This window comes from Nyctereutes procyonoides, unplaced genomic scaffold, assembly GCF_905146905.1.
Source record: "Nyctereutes procyonoides isolate TBG_1078 unplaced genomic scaffold, NYPRO_anot_genome, whole genome shotgun sequence".
In the NCBI taxonomy this organism is placed as follows: Eukaryota; Metazoa; Chordata; class Mammalia; order Carnivora; family Canidae; genus Nyctereutes; species Nyctereutes procyonoides.
The window spans coordinates 72,612,758-72,640,509 of record NW_026575125.1 but is presented as its reverse complement, the minus strand read 5'-3'; the positions used below and the strand labels follow the sequence as shown (position 1 = coordinate 72,640,509).

The 27,752-nt window shown below is 39.8% G+C and overlaps 1 protein-coding gene across 2 annotated transcripts; it reads right to left on the bottom strand.

Moving 5' to 3' along the window:
- Positions 1-189: 189 nt before the first annotated feature.
- On the bottom strand, positions 190-23,884 carry CSTF2 (cleavage stimulation factor subunit 2). 2 transcript variants are annotated; one of them, XM_055338726.1, is made up of 15 exons: positions 23,810-23,884; positions 22,666-22,744; positions 21,967-22,136; positions 21,127-21,263; positions 20,534-20,653; positions 20,283-20,420; positions 18,096-18,219; positions 12,829-12,891; positions 10,174-10,233; positions 9,385-9,526; positions 8,363-8,538; positions 7,527-7,819; positions 4,000-4,110; positions 2,768-2,893; positions 190-400 (listed from the first exon to the last, which is right to left on the bottom strand). In XM_055338726.1, exons 1-14 carry the CDS (start codon positions 23,865-23,867, stop codon positions 2,771-2,773), a joined length of 1,794 nt encoding a protein of 597 aa, XP_055194701.1. In that variant the 5' UTR covers positions 23,868-23,884; the 3' UTR covers positions 190-400; positions 2,768-2,770. The 2 variants fall into 2 exon arrangements, with proteins under 2 accessions (XP_055194701.1, XP_055194702.1); XM_055338727.1 differs by lacking the exon at positions 10,174-10,233.
- Between the last annotated feature and the right edge of the window lie 3,868 nt (positions 23,885-27,752).

The following is a 27,752-nucleotide window of genomic DNA, read 5'->3' as shown; positions in this document are numbered from 1 at the left end:
TTCTAAGAAATTCTCAAATATCACCAAGACGAATAAGTGGTTAACTTAAAGGAAAAACAGAATTATGGCAATATAACATTAAAGCACAGTACTGCGGTAAGGGTTGAAAACACATCTAAGGTTTCACCCCTGGTGTTCAGCTTTTTAAAAGCAAAAAGGTCGTGTATATCAATTTGCAGTATACTAAAATTGTGTTCAAAGTTTATTTCAAGTCACAGAAAATATACAAACTAAGACAATAGAATGAACTGATTTTGTTCTGAGAGAAGGTGATGTGAATCCTCCACCTGGCACCAATTTGAGTCATTCAAGGTTAGGATGCAGAAGTCATCTTTTTGCAACGTTTCAACAAAGTTATGGAATTAGTGTCCCGATTTGTTGCCAGGTTATTTTTGAAAACCTGTAAGGAAAAGTTGGGAGAAAGCCATTAGAGATGGAGACAAAGTTCTCTTCCCCAAACATCAGGAAAAAAAAATTTAAAGTGGGGGAGGGAGGCTATGCCAAAAGAGCAAATTACCAGGGAGAGATTGCTAAGGTGTCTGCCTCCAGGATCCCCACAGTAATCATCTCTTACAGCACGGTTTCTCGACCTAAGCACTGTGGACATTTGGAGATAGATAACTCTTTGTTATGTGGAGGGTGGTGGGGGGTGTGAGGGGTGGATATCCTATAGGATTTTCAAAGGCATCTCTGGTTGCTCTCCACTGCATGCCAGTAGTATACCATGCCCCCTAAAGTTGTGACAATGAAAAATGTCTCCAGACATTCCCAAATGTCCTATAGGGAGCAAAACTGCCTCTGGTTGAGAACTATTAATCTAATGGTAATGGTATAGAAGCCTGTCAAGTGATAGCAGAAATGGATCACAACTACTAAGGTGCAGGATGGATGGAGAACCAACATTTTGGCTGCAGTATGCACAAGCAAACTTCCCCCATGTAAAACTGTATAGTACTACATGCACATAGCACCACCTCCCCCCATTAATGTAGGTTTTAAAAATGGTTAAAACTGAATAAGGTCTGTAGTCTACTTAACAATAATATACCAATGTCAGTTTTTAGGTTTTGTACTACAAACCAAAAAGGTATTGCACAATGGGTTCTGAAGAGGTTATCACTGGGGAAGGGTACATAAGGCTCTCTGTACTATTTTTTCAACCTTCTGTGAATTTATAATTATTCCAAAATAAAATGTAAAACAAAAACCCTTGCCCTGTGGTTTATGTGCAAGGGTTCTGAAATATTTTATAAGCTAGAATATGTAATGGAAGAACTTTCAAAAACATTTCTATCTCCACTATCCAAAAACAGTAATTTCCTCATATTGTAAGAATGACATGACATAAATAAATTAGAAAAAGTTAAAGAGGGAAATGGTTTTTAATGTATTCGTCTCAATAAAATAGCCTATAATTTTACTAAAGAAAATGCCTCAGGTATCTGGACCAAAAAGTTAAAGTACTGGTCATATCAAAAGTCTAGCTAGCTATGCATCTATGATAGCTTCCTATTATAGTTTAGTTATTTAAAGTCTAAATACAGGGATGCCTGGGTGGCTCAGTGGTTGAGCATCTGCCTTCGGCTCAGGGAGTGATCGGGCTCCCTATGAGGAGCCTGCTTCTCCCTCTGCCTGTGTCTCCGTCTCTCTCTCTCTGTACCTCTCTCATGAATAAATAAATAAAATCTTAAAAAAAAATTAAGTCTACAAATAAGATGCATGTTTCCAGTTTGGATGTTTTAATGATATTGCAAATATGGATTAAAATACAATATATTTAGTAAAGATTGGTAATTAGCGTAAATGAGTTCACTATTATATAATATATGGATGGGAATTATAATACAGAGGGGTAAAAAGTAGAAATTCAAAATGTGATATTCCAGCTGATACTGGGACAATGAAAATTTTAAGCTGTTTTTATTTCATTTTATTTTTTAAGCTGTTTTTAGAAAACAGAATTATTGGGGAACCTGGCTGGCTCAGTTGGTAGAGCATATATGACTCTTGATCTCAGGGTTATGTTTGAGCCCCAACTTGGGTACAAAGGTTACTTAAAAATAAGAAAAATCTTTAATAAGAAAAAAGAAGAGTCTTAAAGAAAAAAAACCCAACTATTTATGAAATATAAGATGTTAGGGGATTCCATGATCGTGATCCCTTTTACCTAACAGATAAGCAAGAAAAATAAAGGGCAGCAGTGACAGCAACCTCTAAAATGTAAAGGGACATTGATGGTGGTGGTGTATAGTTACTACCCTGAAATATGCACTCTAACAGTTTAACATCAAAATAGTCAATATAAATAATACTGGAAACCAAAATATTTATACATTTTATTGAAATGCTTTGTAGTTTCTCCATTTTGATGGGACAGTTGGAATAAAATAACAACTGATTCTGGAAGGAGACACCCCAAGCTATATTTATAGGTTGTCTGGGGAATGAGATTCAGGAAGCAGAGCTTCCCATCCTGCCCTTTCTACATTTCTGTATGATTAATTTTGTAAAAGTGATCACGTTACTTTTGCCATTAGGGAAGGAAGATTAAACAAGACTACAACCAACTTGACAACTGAACAGATCTATTGCCTTCCCCTATCCTGACAGGAACTTACTTAATGAAGGGTGAAGAATCTAGCCAACAGGAGTGTAGTCCTCAGACAGTGTTTAGATTAGGACAGTGCTGCTGGTTAAGGCTGAAAGTATCTAATACCCCAAAGGCACAAGCAGCTTGTCCAACTTATGCAGGTTTAAGTCTGCTCACCTTTCAAGGTGCTCCAGTGGATTTCTGTATTTGTTCCTTTAAGATTAGGATACTCTGCCTCTGCTCAGGAGGCAGCATGGCGATCTGGTCTGCAGTCAGCTGAAGAACCTGCATGATCAAAGCAGCCTGTGAAGAGAAAAAAAGGGAATGAGTTTTAATGACAGCAGCTAAAAAAAAAAACACCACCAGCTCCCATCCAAAAAGGAAAGATACTTCACACATGGAATACTGCAGGCAAAAACAACATCCCCCCCCCAAAATCCCCAAATCAAATCAAACCAAAATGGGCTGATGAGAAAAGGACCAACGAAAAGCTCAAGTACGGTAAGACCTAAGATTATGTGACTCAAATCAGAAAGACACTGCATGAACCCAAAGTTCCTGTAGACTAACATGGTATCTATGAACCTTGGGAAGTCTTCAGTTTTTAATCTTATTTTTTTTTAAGATTTTATTTATTTATTCATGAGGGACACACAGAGAGAGGCAGAGGGATAAGTAGGTTCCCTGTGGGGAGTCTGATGTGGGACTTGATTGCAGGACCTCAGAATCATGACCTGGACTAAAGGCAGACACTCAACCACTGAGCCATCCAGGTGCCCTTAATCTCATTTTAAAGATTTTTAAATTTTATTTATTTATTTGAGAGACAGAGAGAATGAGCATGAGTGGTGGTGGGGTGGTGGGGAGGGGAGGGGCAGAGAAGGAGAAGCAGGCTCCCCGCTGAGCAAGGAGCCTGATGCTGCTCAATCCCAGGACCCTGAGATCATGACCTGAGCTGAATTCAGGCAGATGCTTAAATGACTGAGCCATTCAGGTGCCCCTTTAATCCCATTTTTAAAAGTCTCTTTTTCACAAGTTTAAGTCTTTTCATCAGACACGAGCTCCCCACAATGGTCAAATATAGGAACAGACATCCTCATGAGGAATCTGCTCTTGTTTTTAGGGATAAGGCAAAATGGGGGGTGGGGGGGTACTTGGATTTTCAGGTCACTCTGGCCTGCAGAAAAAGAGTTATTGGCTGATGACTGAAATATAAGATAAGCTCCCATGTACATACATCGATTTAAGAATTTTAATTTCATTTAAGATCAGGCCTACACATTTTTCAGATATCAGGTTCATAAAAAGTAAAAGTAAACATGACTTCTAAAGGAACTCCAAAGGAACATCATAACTGAAAAGAGGAATCCAACAGATGTGTGCCTTTGGAGATAGATAGTATTGCTTACCTTCTCATGGTCCTGTGGGGTAACTTGGTTCTGGCCAGGACTAAAGCCCCCAGGCTGACCTCCACCCTGAATGCTTGCTCCTTGCATGCCTGCTCCCTGCATGACTGGAACCTATGGGCACAAAGAGAGACGAGGAGAGGTTTTTCAGAACTTCTCACAGAGGTATTCAGAATCCAGTAAGAGCAACGTGAAAAATATGATCTGATTATAGATATAAATTAAAAAAAAGCAAATTAATGACTCAAGATCATTTCCTACTGTTAGCAATGGCAGAAGGCAGGGTTTAGCAAGAGATCAACTAGCGAGTTATAGACACATTTGCTTACAACAGCTCCAGCATCAACAAATATCACACAGCACAATCAGATACCACCAAATCAAGCAAAATCCAGCTGCATAAGCACAGAGAAAACTGACAGCATCCTAGAAACTAGTGCTCAGTGGAAAGAGAAATGAAAGCCAGCAGATTCTAGAGATACTGTATGTTGGTCCACTGGGGAAGCTACATTTACAGAGATACTGCCTACCTCTAGTTCAATCAGACATAGGCAGTTCGTCCCAAAGGGCCCTATCCTACAAGTAAGGCAGAGATGATCATAATGGCAGAGGCAGGAAGGAGATTGGAAGGCCTCTGTGGAAAAGACTGCTATTAGCCCAACATTTGCTTTTTAGTACTTTCTGGAGAGAATATGCAACAGATGCTTTCTGCTAAATACAGACCAAGAAACATGATGGACCCAGGTTAAAAGAACAAAATGCAGTTGTATCACACTTATTTAAGATCTTATTTAAGATCTTTGGTGAGTTCGATCTTAGGAAAGAAAAGAGACTTCTCAGAGCACCTAGAATAACTGTTAAAGGCCCTATGTTGTTATGTTCACACTCAGGCATTCACTCAGTTTAGGTACTCTTAAGAAACACAAACTGTTAACAAACTTGTTACCTGCTTCCCCAGCAGATTAGAAGCAGCAAAGCACAAAAAGAAACGTGGATAAACTGTTAGGAGCAGATACCGTGACAACAATGTGAAGAGCCAGGCGACAGCCTGATGGTGAAGGAGACCAGAAACCAAACAGGAGGTGACTATATTTTCTATTATAGCATATACAATAATAGGTACATTTAATGATAATCTTGAGTAATCAGAAATGGTTAAATCATTTTTCATATCTTGTTTAAGAAGGGAAGGAAACATAATACACTGTATTATCACTTTCTGTTCTTTATCAATACTGAATCCAGAGACTGGTCCGGATCTTAATGTTATGTTACAGACCTGACACATCCATGAGAATAACATTTTTGAAGCTTCAGTTAATACTAATTTGAGGTATTATATCGTGATCTAACCATTCAATAATGGTCATTTAAAGTTTCCAGGAGTGCCTGTTCTAGGCAGACAAGTCACAACATAGGTGACCACACATCCAGGTTTACCTAAGATAGTCCTAGCTTATGCTTTTGCCCCAGAGTAACTACTTAATAAATACTCTCACTCTCAAACATGTCCCTGTTTGGCTAAGTCATATAATCACCCTAGTAATAATAAGCCTTTTACTGACAAGTTCCCAACTAGGTGAACTGGAATTAATTTTAAAATCTGGTTTAAGAGGCGCCTGAGTGGCTCAGTGGTTGAGCGTCTGCCTTCGACTCAGGGCATAGTCCTGGGGTCCTGGGATCAAGTCCCACACTGGGCTTTCCACAGGGAGCCTGCTTCTCTCTGTTTTTGCCTCTCTCTGTGTCTCTCATGAATAAAAAAAAAATAAAATAAAATCTGATTTGAAATTATGAATTAGGGATATACCATTAGGTGAAAAAACAAGGCACTGAACAGTGAAAGGAAAAATATATGCATTTTTCCTAATAATATATTCTTCTTTGTTAGAAAGATACATCAAAAATTGAATAAAAGCAATTCTCTCTAGGACTGGGATCACAGGGGAGATGGATACAGGGCAGGAAGCAAGGTTCTCACTGTATATCTTTTATATGTGAGTGAACATATTTATTTAAACAATATAAAAATGAAGATAAAATTTTTATTTTTTCTATTCAGATCTAATAGGCTTTATACAATCTACTAATGAAAACTGTATGAATCCAATATTACAGAATGAGTTCAAGCACTAGCAGAGATAAAACAGCAAGACATTAATCCAGAAATGGTCTTCCAACCATTATTTTCAATGTGTTTCTCCACAAAACAACTGACAGAATTATATAAGGACATCATGTACTTATTTGTTGTCAGTCTCCCCCACTAGAATGCAAGCTCCAAGGGGCAGGGACTTCGTTTTGTTCACACTGCTATATCCTCAGTTATCTAGAGCTCTCTCTGGTACACAGTAAATGCTCAATAAATAAGTGTTGAAGGACTGAATAAATGCATAAAACCCATTCTTATTACAAAGCTACTGATCATAGAGGGCAGAATAAACATCAAGGCCCACAAACACATGTTTAAAAACACAACTTGGAAAAAAAATAGAAAACAGTTTTCTTTTACACATACCAGGAAACAACATATTCATATTTTCTTCTATTAAAGAGGGGGAGGTAGACACACACATACACATACATAATGTGCAGCTAACAGGACAGAGTGGTACAGTGAAAAAAAATAGCGGGTTCTAGTCCTTGCTCTGTCACTTTTTAGTTGTGTGAATTTGGATAAGTCAGCTGAATTCTTGGATCTCAGTTTCCAAACCTATGAAATGAGAGAACTGGATGACTGACATATTCCATTCCAGTGACACACTCCCTTACACACACACACACACACACACACACACACACAGGACCAAGACACATAACATATGGTAGAGGAAGGAGGAAGACATACAGAAAAAGGAAGGTGGGGGGGGGCAAGAGGGAGCTGAAGGCGCCAGCACGTAAAAATTCAGGGAAGACACTCACATACCATCTCCCCACAACCAATTGTGTGTGAAGAGGGAGGAGATAACAACACACAGATAATCAGAGATCACCATATACATACACATAGCTAGAGAGAGCCAGATAAGGAGAAAGAAGAGATAAGAATTCAGTTCCACAGGTTTTAAGGTGAACATTAGTAAAAACTGCCTTTCATATTCCACTGTCCACTTAGGCTGTGTAATGAAAGCAAATTAAAATAGGTTTCTGCAAACCTAAGATTACCGAAATGACTACTAACAGCTCTTCACATGCTCTAATGCAGCTCTTACGGTTGTACATTAGAATCACCTGGGGGAGGTTTTTTCAAATATCCATGCCTAGATTCTAGTGATACACACGCTGCCTCCTAAATCTGTGGGTGCTCTGCTCTGAATGGAAGGGATCCTTAAATGGTAGGACAAAGCTGCTACAATGGTGGCCAGAAAATAACCATCTTAAGGGACAGTGAAACTAGAGGAAGGGAGTTTCTAATCTTCCTGTTTTAACAAGCTGAGAAATAGTCCAAGTCGGAAAGCAATAACAGTCAGCTTCAATAGTTAATTCCTGAATAGATCAAGATTTCATATAGAAGCAAGAAGTATTGCACATACCTGTCTGGATCCCTGGGGGCCAACTGCCCCCATGTTAATTGGACTGGGACCCTGGATTCCACTAGGCATAGGGCCTCTAGGGCCAGGGACTGGGCCCCTTGCATCCATACTTCTGGCCTCTATCCCTCTGACTTCCATTGCACGGGCCTCCATTGCACGGGCCTCCATCGCACGGGCCTCCATCGCACGGGCTTCCATTGCTCGGGCCTCCAATCCTCTGGCATCTAATCCTCTAGCCTCCATGGCTCGTGCCTCCATCCCTCGTGCATCTATGCCTCGGGGATCTCTTCCGCCTATAAAGAAAGTTGTAAGAAAACCACTGTGTAACTACTCATCTTTATGGCAAAAAGAACCAATAGTCAAAGATAGAAATTTATTTCTCCAGTCACATCTCCCCCCAACTACAGATGACCCTTTTACAAGGCAAGGATTGGAGTACTCCCCCAAAACTTAACTATTAACAACCTACTGCTGATGGTAAGCCTTACCAAAAACATAAACAGTTGATTGATACGTGTTTTGTATATTATGTTCTGCATTCTTACAACAAAGTAAGCTAGAGGAAAGAGAATGTTATTAAGAAAATTGTAAAAAAGAGAAAATACCTTTATAGTACTGTACTGTATTTATAAAAAAAATATGTATAAATTGACCTGCGTAGTTCAAATGTGTTGTTCAGGGGCTGCTTTCTCTGTCTCAGTTTTACAGATAAATCTTAAAAATGTTTGTCAACCCCATTGCCCTAGCCTTCTTTTATCCAAGATTAGAACCCAAGATAGCTGAGTTTATTAACAGCCCACAACCAGCAGTCAGCCTTGTATGTGGTCTCCCCTTACCTCTGCCATCCAAGGGTGGACCCCTCTGATCTAGCATGGGTCCTCTTGGCTCGGCCATTAGAGGTCTGGGCTCAGTTAATGGTCCTCCCCTCATCTCATGTGGGGGTGGGCCACGGTTGTCATGGCCAGGGACATGGTGCATGGGTGGACCCTGATGAGGCGGTCCCAGGTAACCTCTAGAGATGGAGAAAAAAGTTATATTTTAAAACAGAACAACAAAAAAAGTGTCAACCAGGAGATCAGTAAGAAAAAAAAAATCAAAGAACTGATGCTAACATTAGTTACAAATGCTAAGAGGATTAACACCAAATAGGTAAAAAACAAAACAAAACAAAACAACAGCTATGGATAAATAAACCTGTATATCCTGTAATTTTATATTTGGTCAGGGCACTCATAATTAAGAAGGAGGTAATGGATATCCATTTTACAGAATGAATATGGAGTACAGTGCTTAAGAACACGGGTTACTGTATGGGTTCAAATCTAAGCTTTATCACTTATTAGCTGTGTGATCTTGAGCACATTTATTTGACTTCTCTATGCCTCAGTTTATCTGTGAAATAGGATTGCTATTACTGTCAATCTTATAGGGTTGTTTTGTGGATTTAATGAGATGATCTAAGTACTCACAGTAGTCAGAGGCATAATCCTCATAAGAGAGAGCATAAGCAGGCAGAGTGGCAGGCAGAGGGAGAGGGAGAAGCAGGCTCCACATGGAGCAGGGAGCTCGATGTGGCACTCAATCCCAGGATCCTGGGATCATGACCTGAGCCGAAGGCAGACACTTGACTAAGCCACCCAGGCACCTGAGAATTTCCAATTTCTAAAGATGGAGTAGCCATGGTTCATTCAACATGACATAATCAACTACATAGTTCTGTCCAAGGAGAAGCCCTTAGTCTTGGACAGTGGCGGTGAATATTTACTTACCTTTTGAAGTAGGCAAATAGGTACAGAAAGACTGTGTTCTCAAACCGAGAAAGATTCCCCCAATCTTTTCTTTCTATGTTAGTGCTTACCTAGGCTCTACCTCTCCAGTTACAGAGAGTAAAGTGCCTCCACGTGGGTCATTTGGAGCATCTCCTAGTAAACCTCGAGGGGTTGGGACGTTGGCAGGCAAGGGCCCACGCTGCATAGCTGCTCTGGGGTCCTGCATCGGCACTGACAGGGAAACAAACAGGGAGTTACTGTTGTGAAGGACACATGAGGAAACAAGAAATGACTCTATATACCACTGACAACATAATTCAGACACTTGAGAGTGGGTGAAACCTCACCACAGCAGACTCCTCTTGCAGCTCAAGAACAGAAGCAGGGTGTAGGCAGAATCTGTGCCATGTCAGAGGTATGGATGGAATTATATAAAGAGCAAAGTGGGGGGCAACCTGCCAAGGACTAGCACTTCAACCTGTAGAAACTTATGCTCCTGGTTTTCCTTATATAATCAACCTTAGTTCAAGGACCAGAGTCACAAAAGAGAGGTAGGGTCTTGGCATTTGTGAACACTGCCATGGCTCTGCAAGAACCTGCTGTCTCCTTACAGACTGCTATTCCATCCAAGCCTCCTGACACCAGTAGGGAGGGAGTACAGCCTCGGACAGATGCCCATATCATCCATGTTCTCTGCCCTGTGTGAAGAGGTCAATCTTAGGCTTGTGGCCCCAACAGGAAAAAATTTAAAAACAAAAGCCCAAAACACTACCCTTTTGGGTTTTGAACGTGAGGATGACTGCCAAGCAGCCCTTGTCCTCTCAACGTCCCACCCTGAACACCATAAGTAAAAGGAAACCCGTAGATACAATGGGTACCTTGAACTCGCTCAATTGATGCAGGCCCGGCGGGTCCCACGGGCGAGTGCTGTAGGGTTCCTAGGTGAGCAGTAAGTTCAAAAGGAAAAAGAGCAGACACTTAAAATAGCTTACACGCACACAGACAGAGAATCATACACATACAGGCACTGGAGATCTACACAGGTAAATCAAAAAGCCAAGAGTTCAGGAACCGCCTCAGACTACAACATCTTCCTAAACTATAGTAGCTTCTTTGGGATCTGAAACTGTTCTGCTGTAATGAGATTGTCTCCTAAGGTGAAATATGTGGGCCACTGATTTTATTAGGCCCCTTTCAAGTTTGACCTCTGCTACTATGAATCCACCTAAATCTCCTTATGCCATTGTAAGAAAAGAAGCAAAATATAAAAAGTATGGTTCTGAATCTCTAGCTAGGCAAAGAACATATTTTCATAAACAAAACGTGAAAGAAATTGTACTGAATCTAGAAGGCAAGATTTATTCTGAAGAGGCCCATAACAGAGATGGACCGTACTATTTCTGCCATAATTTAAAGCACAAAAATTTCTGCAAGAAATGCAGCAAATGAACTTTAGACAAAGAGACTACCACTCCTCAAAAAACACTCTGCCACTATAGGTCTCTGGTAATAACCAAACACCATGACAACAGCAAACAAAGACTAATGAGATGACAAGGGTGTCAACACTATACAAAGGTGGCAAAAGGCAAGAAGTATCTTCTTAAGCATCTCACTATCTCCTTTCACTATTACAAAGGAGCATATAAAAAAAAAGGAGCATATAAGAAGCATAGATTCCAGGAAAAGAAAGAAAACTGGGTACAAGTGGAAAGATTCTTGCTTCCTCTGCTGGGTACTGAAGAGAAACTATAAAGGGAAACTCATCTCATTTTCTCTCTTCAAGAAGACACACCTGATATACCTTCAAAAATCAAGTCATTTCCCTCTGCTAGCTTTTGACCAGAGAGGTGAAGAAAACTATAGCAGGAAAGAAGATGTCTTTGTGGAAGTATGTATTAAACACCTAGAGTTTGAATGATTGATGGATTGGGAAGAAGAAAAATATGCCTGAAACCCCAATTCCTTCTCCCTCATGCAGAAATACTCTGGTTACACACACTCAGAGAGGCCAAGGGCATGGGCCATGACAGCACAAAAGCAGAGGCTGCTTAAATGAGGCATTTGGTTAAGAGCTTGTCCCACTGTCAAACATCTGACGAGATTCTTAGTTCTGTCACTTCAGCAATCAACCCTAATGAACTAACCGTAGACAAGGAATATAGTACACAGGCCTCTAAATATTTTGCTTTTAAAAAATGGGTTTCACTTATAGGCCATATGCTAAGAAGAAGGAACTTAAACTTCTCTATGCTGTCCAAAGCAGTTCTTTCTCATCACAATGACAAGATGACGAAGAATAGAAGACACTGAAGAGTATTTCTGGAAGTTAATCGAGGCGGTGTGGATTTTCAGAAAGAGGAAGATTTTAATCAGAGACCTCAGAATCTTGCTCTGCCACTTACTAGCTGGAGGAGGTGAGTGCCCCAAGTCCCGTCCACCCTACTCAGACGGCAGGATTTACTTACCACGTCCCCTTGAATAAGTAACTTAAAACTGAGCTTCCAGAGCTTCCAGAACAGAACATAAAGACTCCTAACTGTGGAAAATGAACTAGGGGTGATGGAAGGGGAGGAGGGTAGGGGGTGGGGGTGAATGGGTGACGGGCACTGAGGGGGGCACTTGACGGGATGAGCACTGGGTGTTATTCTGTATGTTGGTAAATTGAACACCAATAAAAAATAAATTTATTATTAAAAAAAAAAAACTGAGCTTCCATCTCTACCTGAATACTGAAGTGCTGCCACCTAACTCACAGTTGTTTATGAACATTGAAGTGCCTGGCCTAGTATGCACTCAGTTTTATTGGTAGTTCTTTCTGTTTTCTTATTCTCTCCCCTCTTAATGTTGTCAATCAAACCACTGCATTTTCTGCTTCTTCAAACTCCAGCAACTGAGGAAAATAATATGGAGATTTTGGAGTGGCTGTTGCTGTGGTACCCAGTGTTACTGCCACAGTACAACATACTCTTATCGAGTGGGCTTTACAGGCCTTTGATTCCCTTCCCAGTTTTCTCTGAGGTTTAAATTTAAGCTTCTACATGCCCAGCCACATGTTATATGCTCATTATTAAAATGGCTTACTTGGTCAATAGATATCCACAGAGTGGGACAGAACATGTCAGCAGAATTACTAGATTAGGAAAAGGTGACATAAATTAAATAGAAACAAAGGATCCATTTGCTTTAACAATTCTTGTAGAGCTGGCTCTGAGTCACTAGATGGAAAGTCTAGACTAGAGGTGTTCAATAATATCCTGTAATGAGGGAAATATTCCATATCTGCAATATCTAGTAATGGTATCCACTAGCCTCAGTTGGCCACTGAGCACTTAAAATGTGGCTAGGAAAAAAAAAAAGAATGTGGCTAGAGTGAATGAGGAAATGAATTTTAAGTTCCACCTAATTTTGATTTAAATTTAATTAAATATTCAAATAGCCATGTGTGGCTAGTGGCTGCCATATTAAGATAGTGCAGATATGCAACATTTCTGAGTCCAGTCCACATTACTCAGTTATTGATATTTATTTACCTTGTCCCCGCTCAATGGACACTGGTCCACTTCCTGGCATTCCAACCTGGGCTTGCATTCCTCCTAGGAGATGAAGGGAAGGAAAGAAAAACACAAATTAGGACAGTGGAGAAAAAGGACAGTGGCTGAGTTAACAAATTTCCTTTTTCTGCCTCATAGGCAGAAAACTACAAAGATCACAGCTACCACTAAACAATGCAGTTGTACAGAAGGTAAAGTTTGTTAGTAAACTCTATGCTTCAGTGACAGCAAAGTGAGTTAAAGGAGAATACTTAATCTCACTGGCTTCCAAAACCTTGGGAGAAGTTCTGTTATATAGAGGAACAATGGAACTCACCCACATAATTCCTCTCACACAAGACAATACTATTCCTAGAGTATTTTGTAAATGTGTGGGTTTTAGTTGTGAAAAGATTTATGGGGCATGGCTGGCATTTAATGAGAAACCAATGGGGATACTAGGTGCCCTGCAATGTCTGAGACAGTCCTCCCAAATCCAGAATTATCTTGTCTTGCAAAATTTTCAAATGTCTTGGTGAACATTAACACAAATGAAAACCTGTTTACAGTCATCTGAACTTAGAACCTAAGCTTGTTGTAGTTGTAAAAAAAAAATTCTTTTCTCTATTTACATATGTACACATACATACTGAATTTTTCAGAAATACAATTACTGAGTCAATTACAGGCATTGCATTTTATTTTGTTAAGAACTTTACCAAGAGTTTTCATCATTTGAGACAATCACAACACTAATGTCAACAGTCCTTTTGGCATTTGCGTTGCCAAACAAGATACCTACATACCAATGTATTTGTCTACATCTGTAGCTTTTACATTGATGGTATAAGTGCAAGTACCTGACTGCTACTTTTGGTTTCTTATGTAGTTGTGCCTGAACACTTGAATATTAAAAATATTTTCTATTATACGTTAATTTCCTTTTACTTCTTTCTATTATAGTTTAGTATTATATTTTTTTGGAAATCACATTAAGTAGATTACATCTGGTGCATTTCATTTCAGGATAGTAAAAAGTCACTGCAAAATATCTGTTGTGAAAAGACGCCACAGGGTCTAGTAGAGTTGAGAACCACTGCTCTACCCTACACTAACCAGGTGGGATATAAGGACTGCTATACAAAGAATAATTATGTGCCACAAGCCCTTGTCTTGTCCTTTCTACATAGCAATTTTCTTTTCCTCAAAGGAAATATATATGCTGTGAGTAGGGAGAAAAGACAAGCTGAACTAGTTGCACTTCATTAATGCTTAACTAAAATATCAAGTACACATCATATTCTCTTGTTCCATTTAACATGCCAGGCACCAAAAGCATGGATTAAGAACCTGAACCTGTCCTAGCCCTACTCCTACTAAGTAACTGTGATTCTGAACAAGTGATTTAATAAAGTTAACATATGCCCACGCTTACTCATCTGTAAAGTAAATGAGTTGGTCTAAACCGGTTGTCCTCAGGATGTGGTGCTCAGACCAGAAGCATCAATATCACTAAAGAATTGTTAGAACTGCAAATTCCAGAGGTGCCTGGGTTGCTCAGTCAGTAAAGCATCTGCCTTCAGCTCAGGTCATGATCTTAGGGTCTTGGGATCGAGCTCCATATTCTGCTCCCTGCTCCCTGGGGGGAGTCTGTTTCTCCCTCTACCCCTCCCACCTGCTCTGCTGTCTCCCTCTCTCAAATAAATAAAATCTTAAAAACAAAACAAACAAAAAACACAAAAAAACCACGAACTGCAAATTCCAGGGCCCGACCTCAGACCTGCTGATTTAGACGTCTGGTGATGGGGACCAGTATCTGTACTTTAATAAGCTAATCAAGTGATTCTAATGTACATTAAGTTTGAGAACCACAGGTCTAAATAATTTCAAAGGTCTCTTCTAACCACAAACCATTCTATGATTTATTCAGACCATTCGCTAAAACAATACAAAGATTTAGGGTCTGAGGAAAGCAGTGGCAGGACTTATGGGCATAATTTCTCATATTATACTCCATCACAAGATGGCGCTTTTATTTGTATGGGCTAGCTTCCCAGAAGTGGAATTGGTGGGTCAAAGAGTACATGATTATTTTCAATAGACTATTTTCTTAAAAGGCTGAACACTTTCACAGTTCCACTAGCAATTTATGATACCACTTTTCCACCAATAGTATCATCTCTCTTTGAAACTTTTGCTAGTCTGATGGGTTTGAGTGAAATCTTGTTATCTCATTTGCAATCCATGACTACAAATGAGCTTGATTTTGTTGCCATTTCGATTTGCTCTTCCATGAAGTGCCTACTCATTTTCTTTGCCTACTTTTTCTACTAGGCTGTTCCTCCTCATCAACTGTCACAGAGTTTTGTACAGGGTATTTCAAGAATCTTAGTGATGTTTTAGTAACTTAAGAAACAGAAATGCTACAAGCTCACAAAAAATACCACCTGAAAATTCAGTAATTTAAGTTCCTTTCACACTTATTTTCAACTTTTGTATTTATATTTTTTAAGATTTTATTTATTTATTTGAGAGGAAGTGAGCGAGCATGAGCAGGGGAGAGGCAGAGGGAGAAGCAGAGACAGAAGCAGACTCTCAATTGAGCAGGAAGCCTAACGCGGGGTTTGATCCCAAGACCCTGGGATCACAACCTAAGCTGAAGGCAGACTCTTAACCGACAATGCCACCCAGGCACCCCATCAGCTTCTATATTTCCTAATTCTTTCTTGGTATCTTGTTTCTTTAAAAAATTTATTTTCCTAATTCTTTAAAACTAGTAGAGTTCCTTTATTCTTTAACAACACAGGCATTTGAAGATATTCATCTCAAGTACTGCCATCACTATTTGTCATACTTTTTTGTATAAAGTACACTACTTTTGGGATCCCTGGGTGGCGCAGCGGTTTGGCGCCTGCCTTTGGCCCAGGGCGCGATTCTGGAGACCCCAGATCGAATCCCACGTCGGGCTCCCAGTGCATGGAGCCTGCTTCTCCCTCTGCCTATGTCTCTGCCTCTCTCTCTCTCTGTGTGACTATCATAATAAAAATTAAAAAAAATAAAAATAAAAGTAAAAAAAATAAAAAAAAGTACACTACTTTTTGTCATCTTTTGGATGATTTAAAAATTTCCTTTTATTTTCTCTTTAATTCAAGGATTACCTAGTATATGTTCCTGAATTTTCCAAGTAAAGGTTATTTTCAGTCATCTTTTAATTATTTCTAATCTTATTGGCTTATAACAAGAGAACATGGAATGTAAAATCTCTACTTTTTAAATTTGTTTTTATTTTATGGCCAAGTACATGTTCATTCTTTTTTTTTTTTTTTTTTACTATTCCAAGGTCATTTGGGGGCGAAAGTGTATTCTTTGAAGATATAAATCTCCCAATATAAATCATGCTTATTGGTTCCAGTACTTTTTCCCCTCAGTGTTTTATTTTTTGTCTATCGGTACAAAAGTACTCAAAGTGTGGTCCACAGACAATGTTGATCCACACACTGCATGTTAACAATTTATGACAATATAAGTGCAGAAATGGAGAGCAGACACCTAGAAACTTTTACAACAGTTTGACACTCCTGTGACATCCAAGTGCATGATCAATGCACTTGTCTCACTGAAAAAGATATAGACCACTTTGAGTGTTTTTCAACTCACATTATGAGCTACACATGTCATGGGTTGCATACTTGCCATGTATAGTAGGACCACTTAAGATATTATAAAGTTAGGCACCCATAACTTAAAAATATATAAAATACAGAATCCACTTCTTTCATTGAAAAAAAAATATTTTAAAGATTTTATTTATTTGAGGGGGTGAAGAGGAGTGAGAGGGAGAAGCAGACTCCCCACCAAGCAGGGAGCCCAATGTGAGGCTCAATTCCAGGACCTGGGATCATGACCTGAGCTGAAGGCAGACACTTAACCAACTGAGCCATCCAGGTGCCCCTCATTGAAAGATATTTCAAGTTTTTTTTTTAAGATTTTATTTATTCATGAGACACAGAGAGAAGGCAGACATAGGCAGAGGAGAAGCAGGCTCCCTGCTGGGAGCCTGATGTGAGACTCGATCTCAGGACCCTGGGATCATGACCTGAGCCAAAGGCAGAAGCTCAACTACTGAGCCATCCAGATGCCCCAGAACAGAACAATTTAGATTCAATTATCCTCTATGAGTATGTTGTAGTCAATCTAACCCAGATTAGATAATTAACAAGAGGCAAATCTGTTGCATAAAAAACTTTAAATATTGATATATGTCATGTGTTCATACAAGAGTTTCATATAGGGAATCGCTATTTCATTCAATGCTTTTTATTTTTTATTTAATTAATTTTTAAATTTTTTTATTGGGAGTTCTATTTGCCAACATATAGCATAACACCCAGTGCTCATCCCGTCATGTGCCCCACTCAGTGCCTGTAGTTATGATTGCTGAATGACAAAAAGCTACAAGCATAATAGCAATACTCCATTAATTTCTTTCAAAGAAAATATAGAGTTTTACTTTCAATGAAAATACAGTTCTAAAAATTCTGTTGTTTGGTCTGATTATATTTAATAAAATGCAATTTCACATCTGTTAAATAATAACAAATGTGACTATTTTGTGTCTGTTTTTTAAATGTCCCTTTTAACCTATATAAGTCTGTGGCTTTTAGTGGGAAAATTCCGTCCATTCACATTCAGCAGAATAACAACTATATGAAAATTTATTTCTTCCTCCTTACTCTACATTATTACTTACTTCACAATGTTGTTTTCTTTTCCTTCTATTTGCTGGCTTAATCTAGTTTCCATTCATTCTATTTCCCCCTTGTTAATTTGGAAGTTTTACCATACTTTTTCATTTTGTGGTCCTTTTCCCTGCTTTCTGTGTATAAGAGATCAACTATTTCCTCCACCTACGATATACATTTCCTAGCTGTATGTTAATTTTATGTAATTTTTTTTTTATTTTAAAAAATATTTTATTTATTTATTTGACAGAGAGACTCAGCACAAGTGGGGGAATGGCAGAAGGAGAGGGAGAGGCAGGATTCCTGCTGAGCAGGGTACCCAACATGGGGCTCAATCCTAGGACCCTGGAATGATGACGTGAGCTGAAGACAGATGCTGAACTGCCTGAGCCACTCAGGCACCCCTGTATATTAATCTTGTATCAAGATCTCATTACCATGTAATAATTTGGCTACATTATAACATTTGCTACAACAAAACTTTAGCAAAATACCAAAACGGTGAAGACTGCAAATGAAACATACCTGCAGGAGCTAAGGAACCAGGACCAGGTCCTGTTACAGCTGCTGGTATTTGCCCTGGTGTTGGAACTCCAGATTGCATAGAAGCTTGCATCAGAGGGGGTGCACCATTGACATGCATTCCACCCTGACCAAAAGAAAAAATAGAGTATGTACACACCTCTGGACAATACACATGATGAGCCTGGTTAATAGAACACAATTAAGATGGACCATAATCTAAAAAGAGACTGACAAATCTGATCAGTTGTGAGGCCATATGGAGCACCTATGGTTGACTTCAAGTTGTTTACCTCCCCCACTCTGAATGGTAAAAATGGTAATTACTGTTCTGTTTATGTTTACTGTATTTTGAGGTTGAACACTTTAATTATGAAACATTCCAGATATATAAATTGTAGAGAAAATAAACGTACAGTTTAGGAAATAAATATATTTATTTGAAATCTCCCGTATGGTCTTCCCCAAGTGCATCCTTTCTTAAGACAACCACTTAAGAATTTTTTTTTCCGGGGCAGCCCCGGTGTCGCAGCGGTTTAGCGCCGCCTGCAGCCCAGGGCGTGATCCTGGAGACCCTGGATCGAGTCCCACGTCAGGCTCTCTGTATGATGCCTGCTTCTTCCTCTGCCTGTGTCTCTGCCCCTCTCTCTCTCTGTCTCTATAAATAAATAAATGAATAAATAAAATCTTTAAAAAAAAAGAATTTTTTTCCACTTAAGAATTTTTACAGATGTTTTGAAATTGTATGTAAATCATTACATACTAAACATAGTTGCAACTCATTCAACAGGTTTTTGGGATATATGAAAACACATATATCCCATATTTTGGGAAAGCTCTCACATTCACTTTTTTCACTTTTATCTGTGTTGATACCATATATCCTAGTTTATCTTTACTGCTATATGGAATTATGTTTGTTGAAAGTCATTCATGGTGACACGTGTCCTTTATTTAACCATTTTAAGTGTTCCACCGAATAAATATGCAATATTTTTCCCATTCTTCCACTGATGTATATTAAGGATATTTCAACTTTTTACTATTATAATGTGGCAATAAACATTCTTGAACATGACTAAGGACTCTTTTTTTAAAAAAAGATTTTGTTTATTTATTCATGAGAGACACAGAGAGACAGAGAGAGACACAGACACAGGCAGAGGGAGAAGCAGGCTCCACGCAGGGAGCCTGACGTGGGACTTGGTCCCGGGGCCTCCAGGATCACGCCCTGGGCTGAAGGCAGGTGCTAAACTGCTGAGCCAGCCGGGCTGCCCATGATTAAGGACTGTTAATCAGCCTGTTGTCCATCATGTGTGTGGCAAATACTTTTTCCCAATTTATCATTTGTCTTTGTGTTACTTCTTTTTCTCCATACAGAAATTTTTCAGTTTTCAAACGAATTTTTTTTAAAGATTTAATTTATTTATTCATGAGAGACAGAGAGAGAGGGGCAGAGACACAGGCAGAGGGAGAAGCAGGCTCCACGCAGGGAGCCCCATGTGGGACTCGATCCTGGGACCCCAGGATCATGCCCTGAGCCAAAGGTACCACGCCTAACTACGGAGCCATCCAGGCGTCCCAAATTTATTTCTTATGGCTTTAGTTTTGTGTCATGCTTGGAAAGCAAGCTCTACTTCTTTTCATTGGTAAGGAGATAATAAGAGTGCCAACCTCATACAATTGCTGTAAATACTAAAAGAAATAATGTATGCAGGGATCCCTGGGTGGCGCAGTGGTTTGGCGCCTGCCTTTGGCCCGGGGCGCGATTCTGGAGACCCAGGATCGAATCCCACATCGGGCTCCCGGTGCATGGAGCCTGCTTCTCCCTCTGCCTGTGTCTCTGCCTCTCTCTCTCTCACTGTGTGCCTATCATAAATAAATAAAAATTAAAAAAAAAAAGAAATAATGTATGCAGAATAACAAAGTGCCAACCGTAGTATTACACATGCACATAAACACCAAATTAGCCTATATAAAAGGACACACAGGAAGGATCTCTTTGTTTCACAAACTTGGCATCAAATCTATATTCATTCAGATGTCATGTACTCTGCAAACTGAAAATTGCTTTTATGTCCAGGAACTGAAATTATCATCAGCTCCTGACTGTTCTTTTAGTCTAAAGAACTAAAATGAAAATGGCGTTCTCAAACAGGTAAAATGAAATGTTAAGAGATAAAGCCCTACCAAAGACTGGGCCTGAGGGGCCTGAGGATTCTGCTGGTTCATTGACACAGTGGATCCTGAGCCAGGCCCAGCACTGTGGACTGGCTGAGGGTTGCCTGCAATCAGCGTTGGGATATTTGTCTGGCGATGCAGAATTTTCTAAAAAATGAAAAGACAAATCTATGATCTGTCTGTTTAACAATGCAAACAGGCAGTTCCTACCCCACTCAAGGTTTACCATGGTTTTCCATAGAAGAATAAGAAGCACTCACCAGGGCAATCTCTGGATCCACAATTCTCATCACTACCTGTGCTTGTAGCAAAGCATAAGCCAACTGAGGGTTCTGAAGTAACATGTTCCGTGCTTCCTGGGGACTATTCTGGACACAGAGCTGAGAAGATAAATGGATTCATCACCAGGTTCAGTAATTACTTAGAAAGTAACAGTGATTTAGAACTATTTTCATCTGAGAAATATAATACTCAAGAGGCTTTTTAAGCTATCATCAGTTTTTGTGCAGCACACAAAATTTTGGTCATGACAGGCAAGAGAAGGAAGAGGCATTTCAAATACCATAAAACCACCATTTAGGAGAAAAGTTAACATTTGAATATCTATATCTGATATCCATGAGCCACAAAAAGCCAGATTGTATAGCTATATTAGTGTACAAAAATGGAAAGCTTTTTTCATGAAATGTAAAATATGCTATGCACATATGGCATATCAAAGGTGCAGGAAATGGTGGTCAACAGGCACACCTTATATTTGAGCTCAGGGAATTATTTCCATTAACTTTTATCAATTAACTCCTTGAAATTTTGATGTGATTTGATTTGTTCTTAACCTAATGCCTCCTCCCACCTTCATTTGTTTCATCAACTCAAACATCTGCTCTGGTGGAAGACTGGCAACTGCTTTGCTAATGGACTCAGGGGCATCCTCAGGACTGATGGTCTCTCCATAAGGTGACTCAATGACAGGGGCACCAGTGCCAAGGCCTGATCGGGAAGAAAGTACAAAAAGTTAAGGAGGCAAAATTATGAGCTAAATCATTTTAAGTACCTTCTAGGGCCACTTCCTTTCTAGGACTCATTGTAACTTTACATTTTCTGGAACTGAGAAATAAGTGAGTTGCAAGTCTCTAATTTCTGTAGCGGAAAGTGACAGAGTATATTTTCCACTCTTATAAGAAAGCTAGGACTAGGATCACACAGATGGAAAATGTTAACCTAAATTAGGGATGAGGCATATTAATTTCCTCTAACAAGTCACTCCAGAAGCAAAACAATAAAGATGCTAATTTTTAGAAGCAAAATAATAGAAAAAGATGCTAATTTCAAAATGGAATTCCTGGTCTGTTACCACATGAAAAGACCCAGAATGCCTTAGTAATCCCACGAATTACATATCTGGCAAATAGTTACAGCAGTGGTAAACTAATGACATAGTTAGTGCAAACTAATGGTTTGATGAACCTGAATTCATCTTCAACTGTAAATTAACTCCTTCACACCTGAACAACTCCTAAAGTCAACTTTACTTTATTTCTCAAAGATATACAATTCCCTAATGCAGGTGCCTCAAGTGGGTCAAGAAGCTATGTGGCTAACCATTTCAGCAGGTGCTAAAAACATCATAAATGGAAAAATCTTGTTACATCTTTACTAACTCACGTTGCATATAAATCAGGTTTATACTTACTCTTCAACTCTTCTTTGTTCTTTTCACTGGCAGCATTGTCCACTCGAAGGGCTCTCCCACTGAATTCACGTCCATTCAAGTTTCGCATGGCACTAAGTGCCGTCTCCTGGTCTTGGTATTCACAGAAGCCATAACCCTTTGGCTTTCCTGTCTCCCTATCATATACCAACCTGGAAGGGTAGAACCAAGTATCAGGCACAAATGCTACACACATACAGGGTTCCTGCTAACACGGCCATGTTCTAATTTGGTTCACTGTAAGACAAATAACTTTATTACTCTGATTGCTTTGTTGAAATATTTTTAAAACATTTTTAAATGAAAAAAAGTACCATTTAGTAAAAGTAATTGTGAATTATATGGTATGTGAATTATATCTGAATAAGGCTGTTACAAACAGAAAGATGCATGTGAAAAGTCACCAGTAAAAACCTTGCCATTATTGCTAAGGGCCAAATATGTGATTTTATTTCATTTTAAAGATTTTATTTATTTATTCATGAGAGACACAGAGACAGAGGCAGAGACACAGGCAGAGAGAGAAGCAGGCTCCATGCAGGGAGCCTGATGTGGGACTCGATCCTGGGACTCCAGGATCACGCCCTGGGCCAAAGGCAGACGCTTAACTGCTGAGCTACCCAGGTGTCCCTAAATTTGTGATTTTAAAGAAAACCCCAAGTAGTCAAAGGAGAATCTCACCTGAAACTAACAACAGGTCCAACCTCAGAAAAGATGTCCTTTAATTGTTCTTCAGTAGCCTCATACGGAATGTTCCCCACTATGGAGAAAACAGACATTAAAATTCTGAGTTTGTGATCTATTTCCCTTGTAAGTAAACAGTGTCCACCTACTGAAAATGTAACAAATACCTCAAAATAGTGTTCCTACAATTGCAGTTCCATGGTATTTCGGCATGATTTCAATCTTGTCTGCTGACTTTAATTACAAAACATATAAACTGCTAAGACTAAAGGTATAGGCACTTCTAAATATCAGTTCTCAGGCTCATCTGACAAGTGTGATGATTTTCCTTAACTTCAGTGAAAATAGTTTGGCATTGGTACTTACCTGAAGATCTGCAAATCTTATCAATAACTACTAAAAATACCAATGCAATTGGAATTTTAAAAACTGGCTCATTATGTCCATATTTCTACACGCACACACACAAAGAATAACCATGAATGTAGTGAAGGATGTTTAAAAATTATTCTAAACTATTCTAAATAGTTAAAAACTATTCTAAAATATTTTGTCATGTCCTTTCCAAAAGAAGCTTTAAAAATCACTACAGTTACTTAAACAAAATATTATGATCCTCTTTAAAATTTCTTCGACAAGGTCTTAATCATTCGTTCATTCATTCATTTACAATCCACCTTAAGACGTAAGGTGGCCACAATCAATATCGAACTAAAATGTCACAGTAAACAACAGAGGATAAACATCCTTATAAAAGGGCGGGAAGTGGACACAAGGAGCGTATAGACACTCAGCATATAATCTGTATTTTAGGGTAGGGGGTGAAAAGTAGTAAGGGACAGTTGCCATGTGCCCTCGATTCCAGACAATAAGTGAAGCTCATGAAAGAAGAAATGCACAGAAGCTGAATGCTAGTTTAACTTCCTCTGCCACATCATGGAAAGGCAGTAAGACCTCAGGGGGAGGCATCACTTTGCCGCGAGTCCACTAGGTTGGCCGCCCCACAGGATGGGCAGGTAGAGCTGCAAGCTCGACCCATCACCAGCTTCTCCGGCGATTCTTGAGGTGCAGGGGGCATTCCTCGCCGCACCCTGTCTCTTTCTGTCCCTCCCCGATGCTTGGCTTCACGAATTCCTCTCACCGAACACCGAACGCAGAGAACGATCCACCGCAGGGTCTCTCACAGTCAAACCCGCCATCGCTCTCTTCCGGAAGCTTCCGGTGCGCCGGAGCACACTTCGGTACGGCGCATGAGCTCTGCGCTAAACACGCTTCTGTACGGCGCGTAAGCCGGAAGCACCTGGGCGGGCCGAACAGCATGGCCCCTCCTCTGGCGTCATTCGGTCTGCAGCCGGCGCGTTTTCCGTCCGCAAGAGCATTAACCCCTCCGAGCTGAGTTGCGGCCAGAGGATAACTCTTTCCCGAACTAGGTTTGAGCGGCCCCAGGCTAGCTTCCAGGATTTTAATCTGTAAAATTTCTTATTATTCCTTTTTTTCTGAGACCAACACGAGGAATCATCGACCACAATAAAGATGGCGGCTGCCGCTTTACCATGGTAACAGGGAAGTCATTTGCTAATAACCTTAGCGCTTTGGTTTTAGTTCCGTCCTTTCAGGGAGAAGTGCTTGGTCCCACCCCCGCAGCTTGCCTGTTATTTTGTAAAGGCTGGAGTGTACCAAGCAACGTGAGGAAACAGTAGTGGCGGTCTAGGGAATGAGAGAATGAGGATCGCTCAGATTCAAGGCGTCACCGTAGCTGAGGAGATGGGGAGGTAAAGGGAGAACAGATCCCTGTCTGCTCATTGTAGCCCCTGGGTTCCTTGTGCTCCGTGGTGGTGAGGGAGCAAGGTGGCGGAAGGCGGAGGCAAAGGGGTATCTAGAAAAGGTCTTTGACTGCTGGTACTCAACAAGCAGCTAAAGCATGATTTGAACTCAAGTTGCTTTGGCTCAGAGACTGAATGCTTAGCTGCTGTAGCTATTGCCTCCCAGTATAACCGAGGGAATATGAATGACTCGACATATTACCATTTTTGGAAAACGATTTAGACCGTATGACTTGGTGATTGTGGGACAGTGGCTCATAACAATGAACTTTGCTAGTACAGGTTGAGGCATCTATAACCAGGGGCTTGTTGTGCTGCCATCAATCATTTGTAGAGAATGGACTGTTGGTTCTCTCACTTCATCAACCAACCCTACTTTACTGGTTAAAAAAGGAGGAGTGTGCAAGGGATGTTTCCTAACCTTTTGCTTTTGTATATTTGGGTTTCATTTACAGGCTGTGTGCTAGTGACTCCTGCCTTAGTGCCTGTTGTCCCTCAGAGTCGTTTTCCTTCACTGCAACACTCTTGGAGTGACACATACCTTTAGCCTATAGATTATAAGAAAATGAAGACAGAAGATAGGGTGTCTGATGTTGTTGTAGGTGTTATGACTGAACTTCAGTTACACAAGAGTATAAGTGTAGTATGAAGAGGTAAGGGGAAAAACTAGGAAAGGTGCATTTCTACACAAATGGGACTATATTTAGAATAAGTGTTATTTGGGAGCTTGTGCAGAAGAGAAAGGATGCCTGGAGGAGAATCAAAGAATTTGGGAAGCCACAAAGATTTGTGGGGCATTGGCAGAAAGTTTTGCGGGAAAATCCCGAATTCTTATTTAGTCTTGTTGATGATAAGAATCTTGGTTAAGTCGTAAGTGAAACGAAGGCATTTAGCATTGTGAGGGCACAGAGACTTGGTCATAGAAAGTCAAACTTCCAAGGCTGGGGGTAAGTACCACTTCATGTTTGATCTACATTTAAAGTTCCCCAAAGAGCCATGTAATAAAATCTTTCATAGGTCCTCCTGGGAATATCTGCAAAGGCAGCAACTCCTGGATATATATCATTGCATGAAAATGATTGCAGGTGGCACTGTGGCATTACTCATGTTAGGAGAAATTCTCAATGAGTAGCACCTGAATGCTTACGCAGATCCTGGTAAATATCTGGTTGTAGGTCCCAATTAGCCTGCTTTTCAGAAAGAAACATCATTCCTAAATTTTGCACTACTGCATTATCACATTTGTTCTGCAGCAGTATTCTTTCTGTGAGTATTTGAGGGTTCAGCTTTGAGGCTACAATATAGAGAATTGTCAGTTCATCCAAGCTCTTCATTCTGGTCTTTTGATTTTAGTATTTTCATTTTTTTCTTATCTAATTACTTTTATTCTCAATTCATGCTCAATGAATACATTTCCTATATTTGTTTTCTAGAATCCAGAAGATTCCCAATTGTTCGCCTGCTCCAGGGCTGCATTACAAGATATATTGCTTGGTAGCAGGCCAGGGAGTTAGGTGGTCAGCTGAATTGGAGGAAGATTTTCCCTGTTCTTGGCAATGGCATGGTGACCTCTTGCTGCTGAATGAGGACTGCTTCCAAACCAAGCATTGGGGGAAAACTGGGCAAGAGGAGGAAGTTTCTAAGTTTTTTCTCTTAGAGTCTAATGAGGCTTGTCTAAAACTTGTCTTTTGGGGGGCTTGTTCTGTTTCAGAACCAGAACTCTGGGAGCCTGTTGGAGTGACACGTGGAATCCAGGGTTTAGCAAAACGAAGGTGGATATCACTGTACCACATTTAAACAGCAACAGTGTACTGCTGAGTGAACATGACTGGACAGAATATGTGGATAATGGTATCAGGTTGGGGTAAACAGGGTGATAATGATTAAAAAGAGCTAGTATTTGTGAAGGACTGTACAAATTACCAAGCTTTTCTACATAGATCTTCAGTCTCACAAAACCTGGCAGATTATTTTAGTGTGCTGAGTATTTTTTTATTATAGCAAAGTATGCATAATAAGATTTGCCATTTTAACAATTTTTAATGTACAATTCAGTGCCATTAAGTATATTCATATTGTGCAGCCATCATCACTATCCTATTTCTAGAACTTCTTTATTTTTCCAAATGGAAACTCCATACCCATTAAACTTTAATCTTCCATCATCCCCTCCCACCAGCCCCTGGCAACCACTGTGTTACTTTCTGTGTCTATGAATTTGACTACTTTAGGTACCTCATGTAAGTGGAATCTTCACTCTATGTTTACTTTTGTGACTGGTTTATTTCACTTAGCATAGTGTCTTCTAAGGTTCATCTATGTTGTAGTATGTGTTAGAATTTCCTTCCTTTTTAAGACTGAATATTCCATTGTATGTACACACCAAAATTTGTTTATGCACTCATCTGTTATGGACACTTATGCTGCTTCCACCTTTTGGCTATTGTGAATAATATTGCTATGAATATGGAAGTACAAATACCTGTTTGAGTTCCTGCTTTGAATTCTTTTTTTTTCTGCTTTGAATTCTTTTGCATATATATCCAGAAGTGTAATTGTTAGATCATATGGTAATTTTTTTGTATAATTTTTTGAGGAACCACTGTACCATTTTCCACAGTGGCTACATCATTTTACATTTCCATCAGCAGTGCACAGGGGTTCCCATTTCATCCTTACCAACATTTGTTATTTACTTTTTTGTTTTTGGAATGATAGCCACCCTAATAGGTGTGAAGTGGTATTCCATTGTGGTTTTGATTTGCGTTTCACTACTATATTGGGAAACCTACTGTTCTCTCCTGTGTGTTTCCTTTGCTTTCACATGGCACACTTTACTTTTGACATTTCTGGTGACCAAATATGTGGGTTTTTTCCCCCACAACAAGCAATTTTCTGCAATACCAAATGGGTGTCCTATAATTTAACTCAATTCTGACACCTGGAGAGAGTGTCAGATCCCACAGATCCTACAAGACTGCCCCCACCTCACGTCAGATGCCAATTGCAAGTTTAGGTTTTCACCTGTGCTTCTCACTGATTGGTTATAACCTTTGGTTCAGTTAATTTGCTACTGTAGCTCACAGACCTCAGGAAAAGAGGTACTAATATTTACCAGTTTCTTAAAGGATATGATAAAGGATACAGGTGAATAGCCAAATGAAGAGATACATAAGGTGAGCTCTGACGGTCCTGAGTGCAAGAGCTTCTGTCCTTATGGCGTTGGGATGTGTCACCCTGGTACACGGATGTGTTCACCTA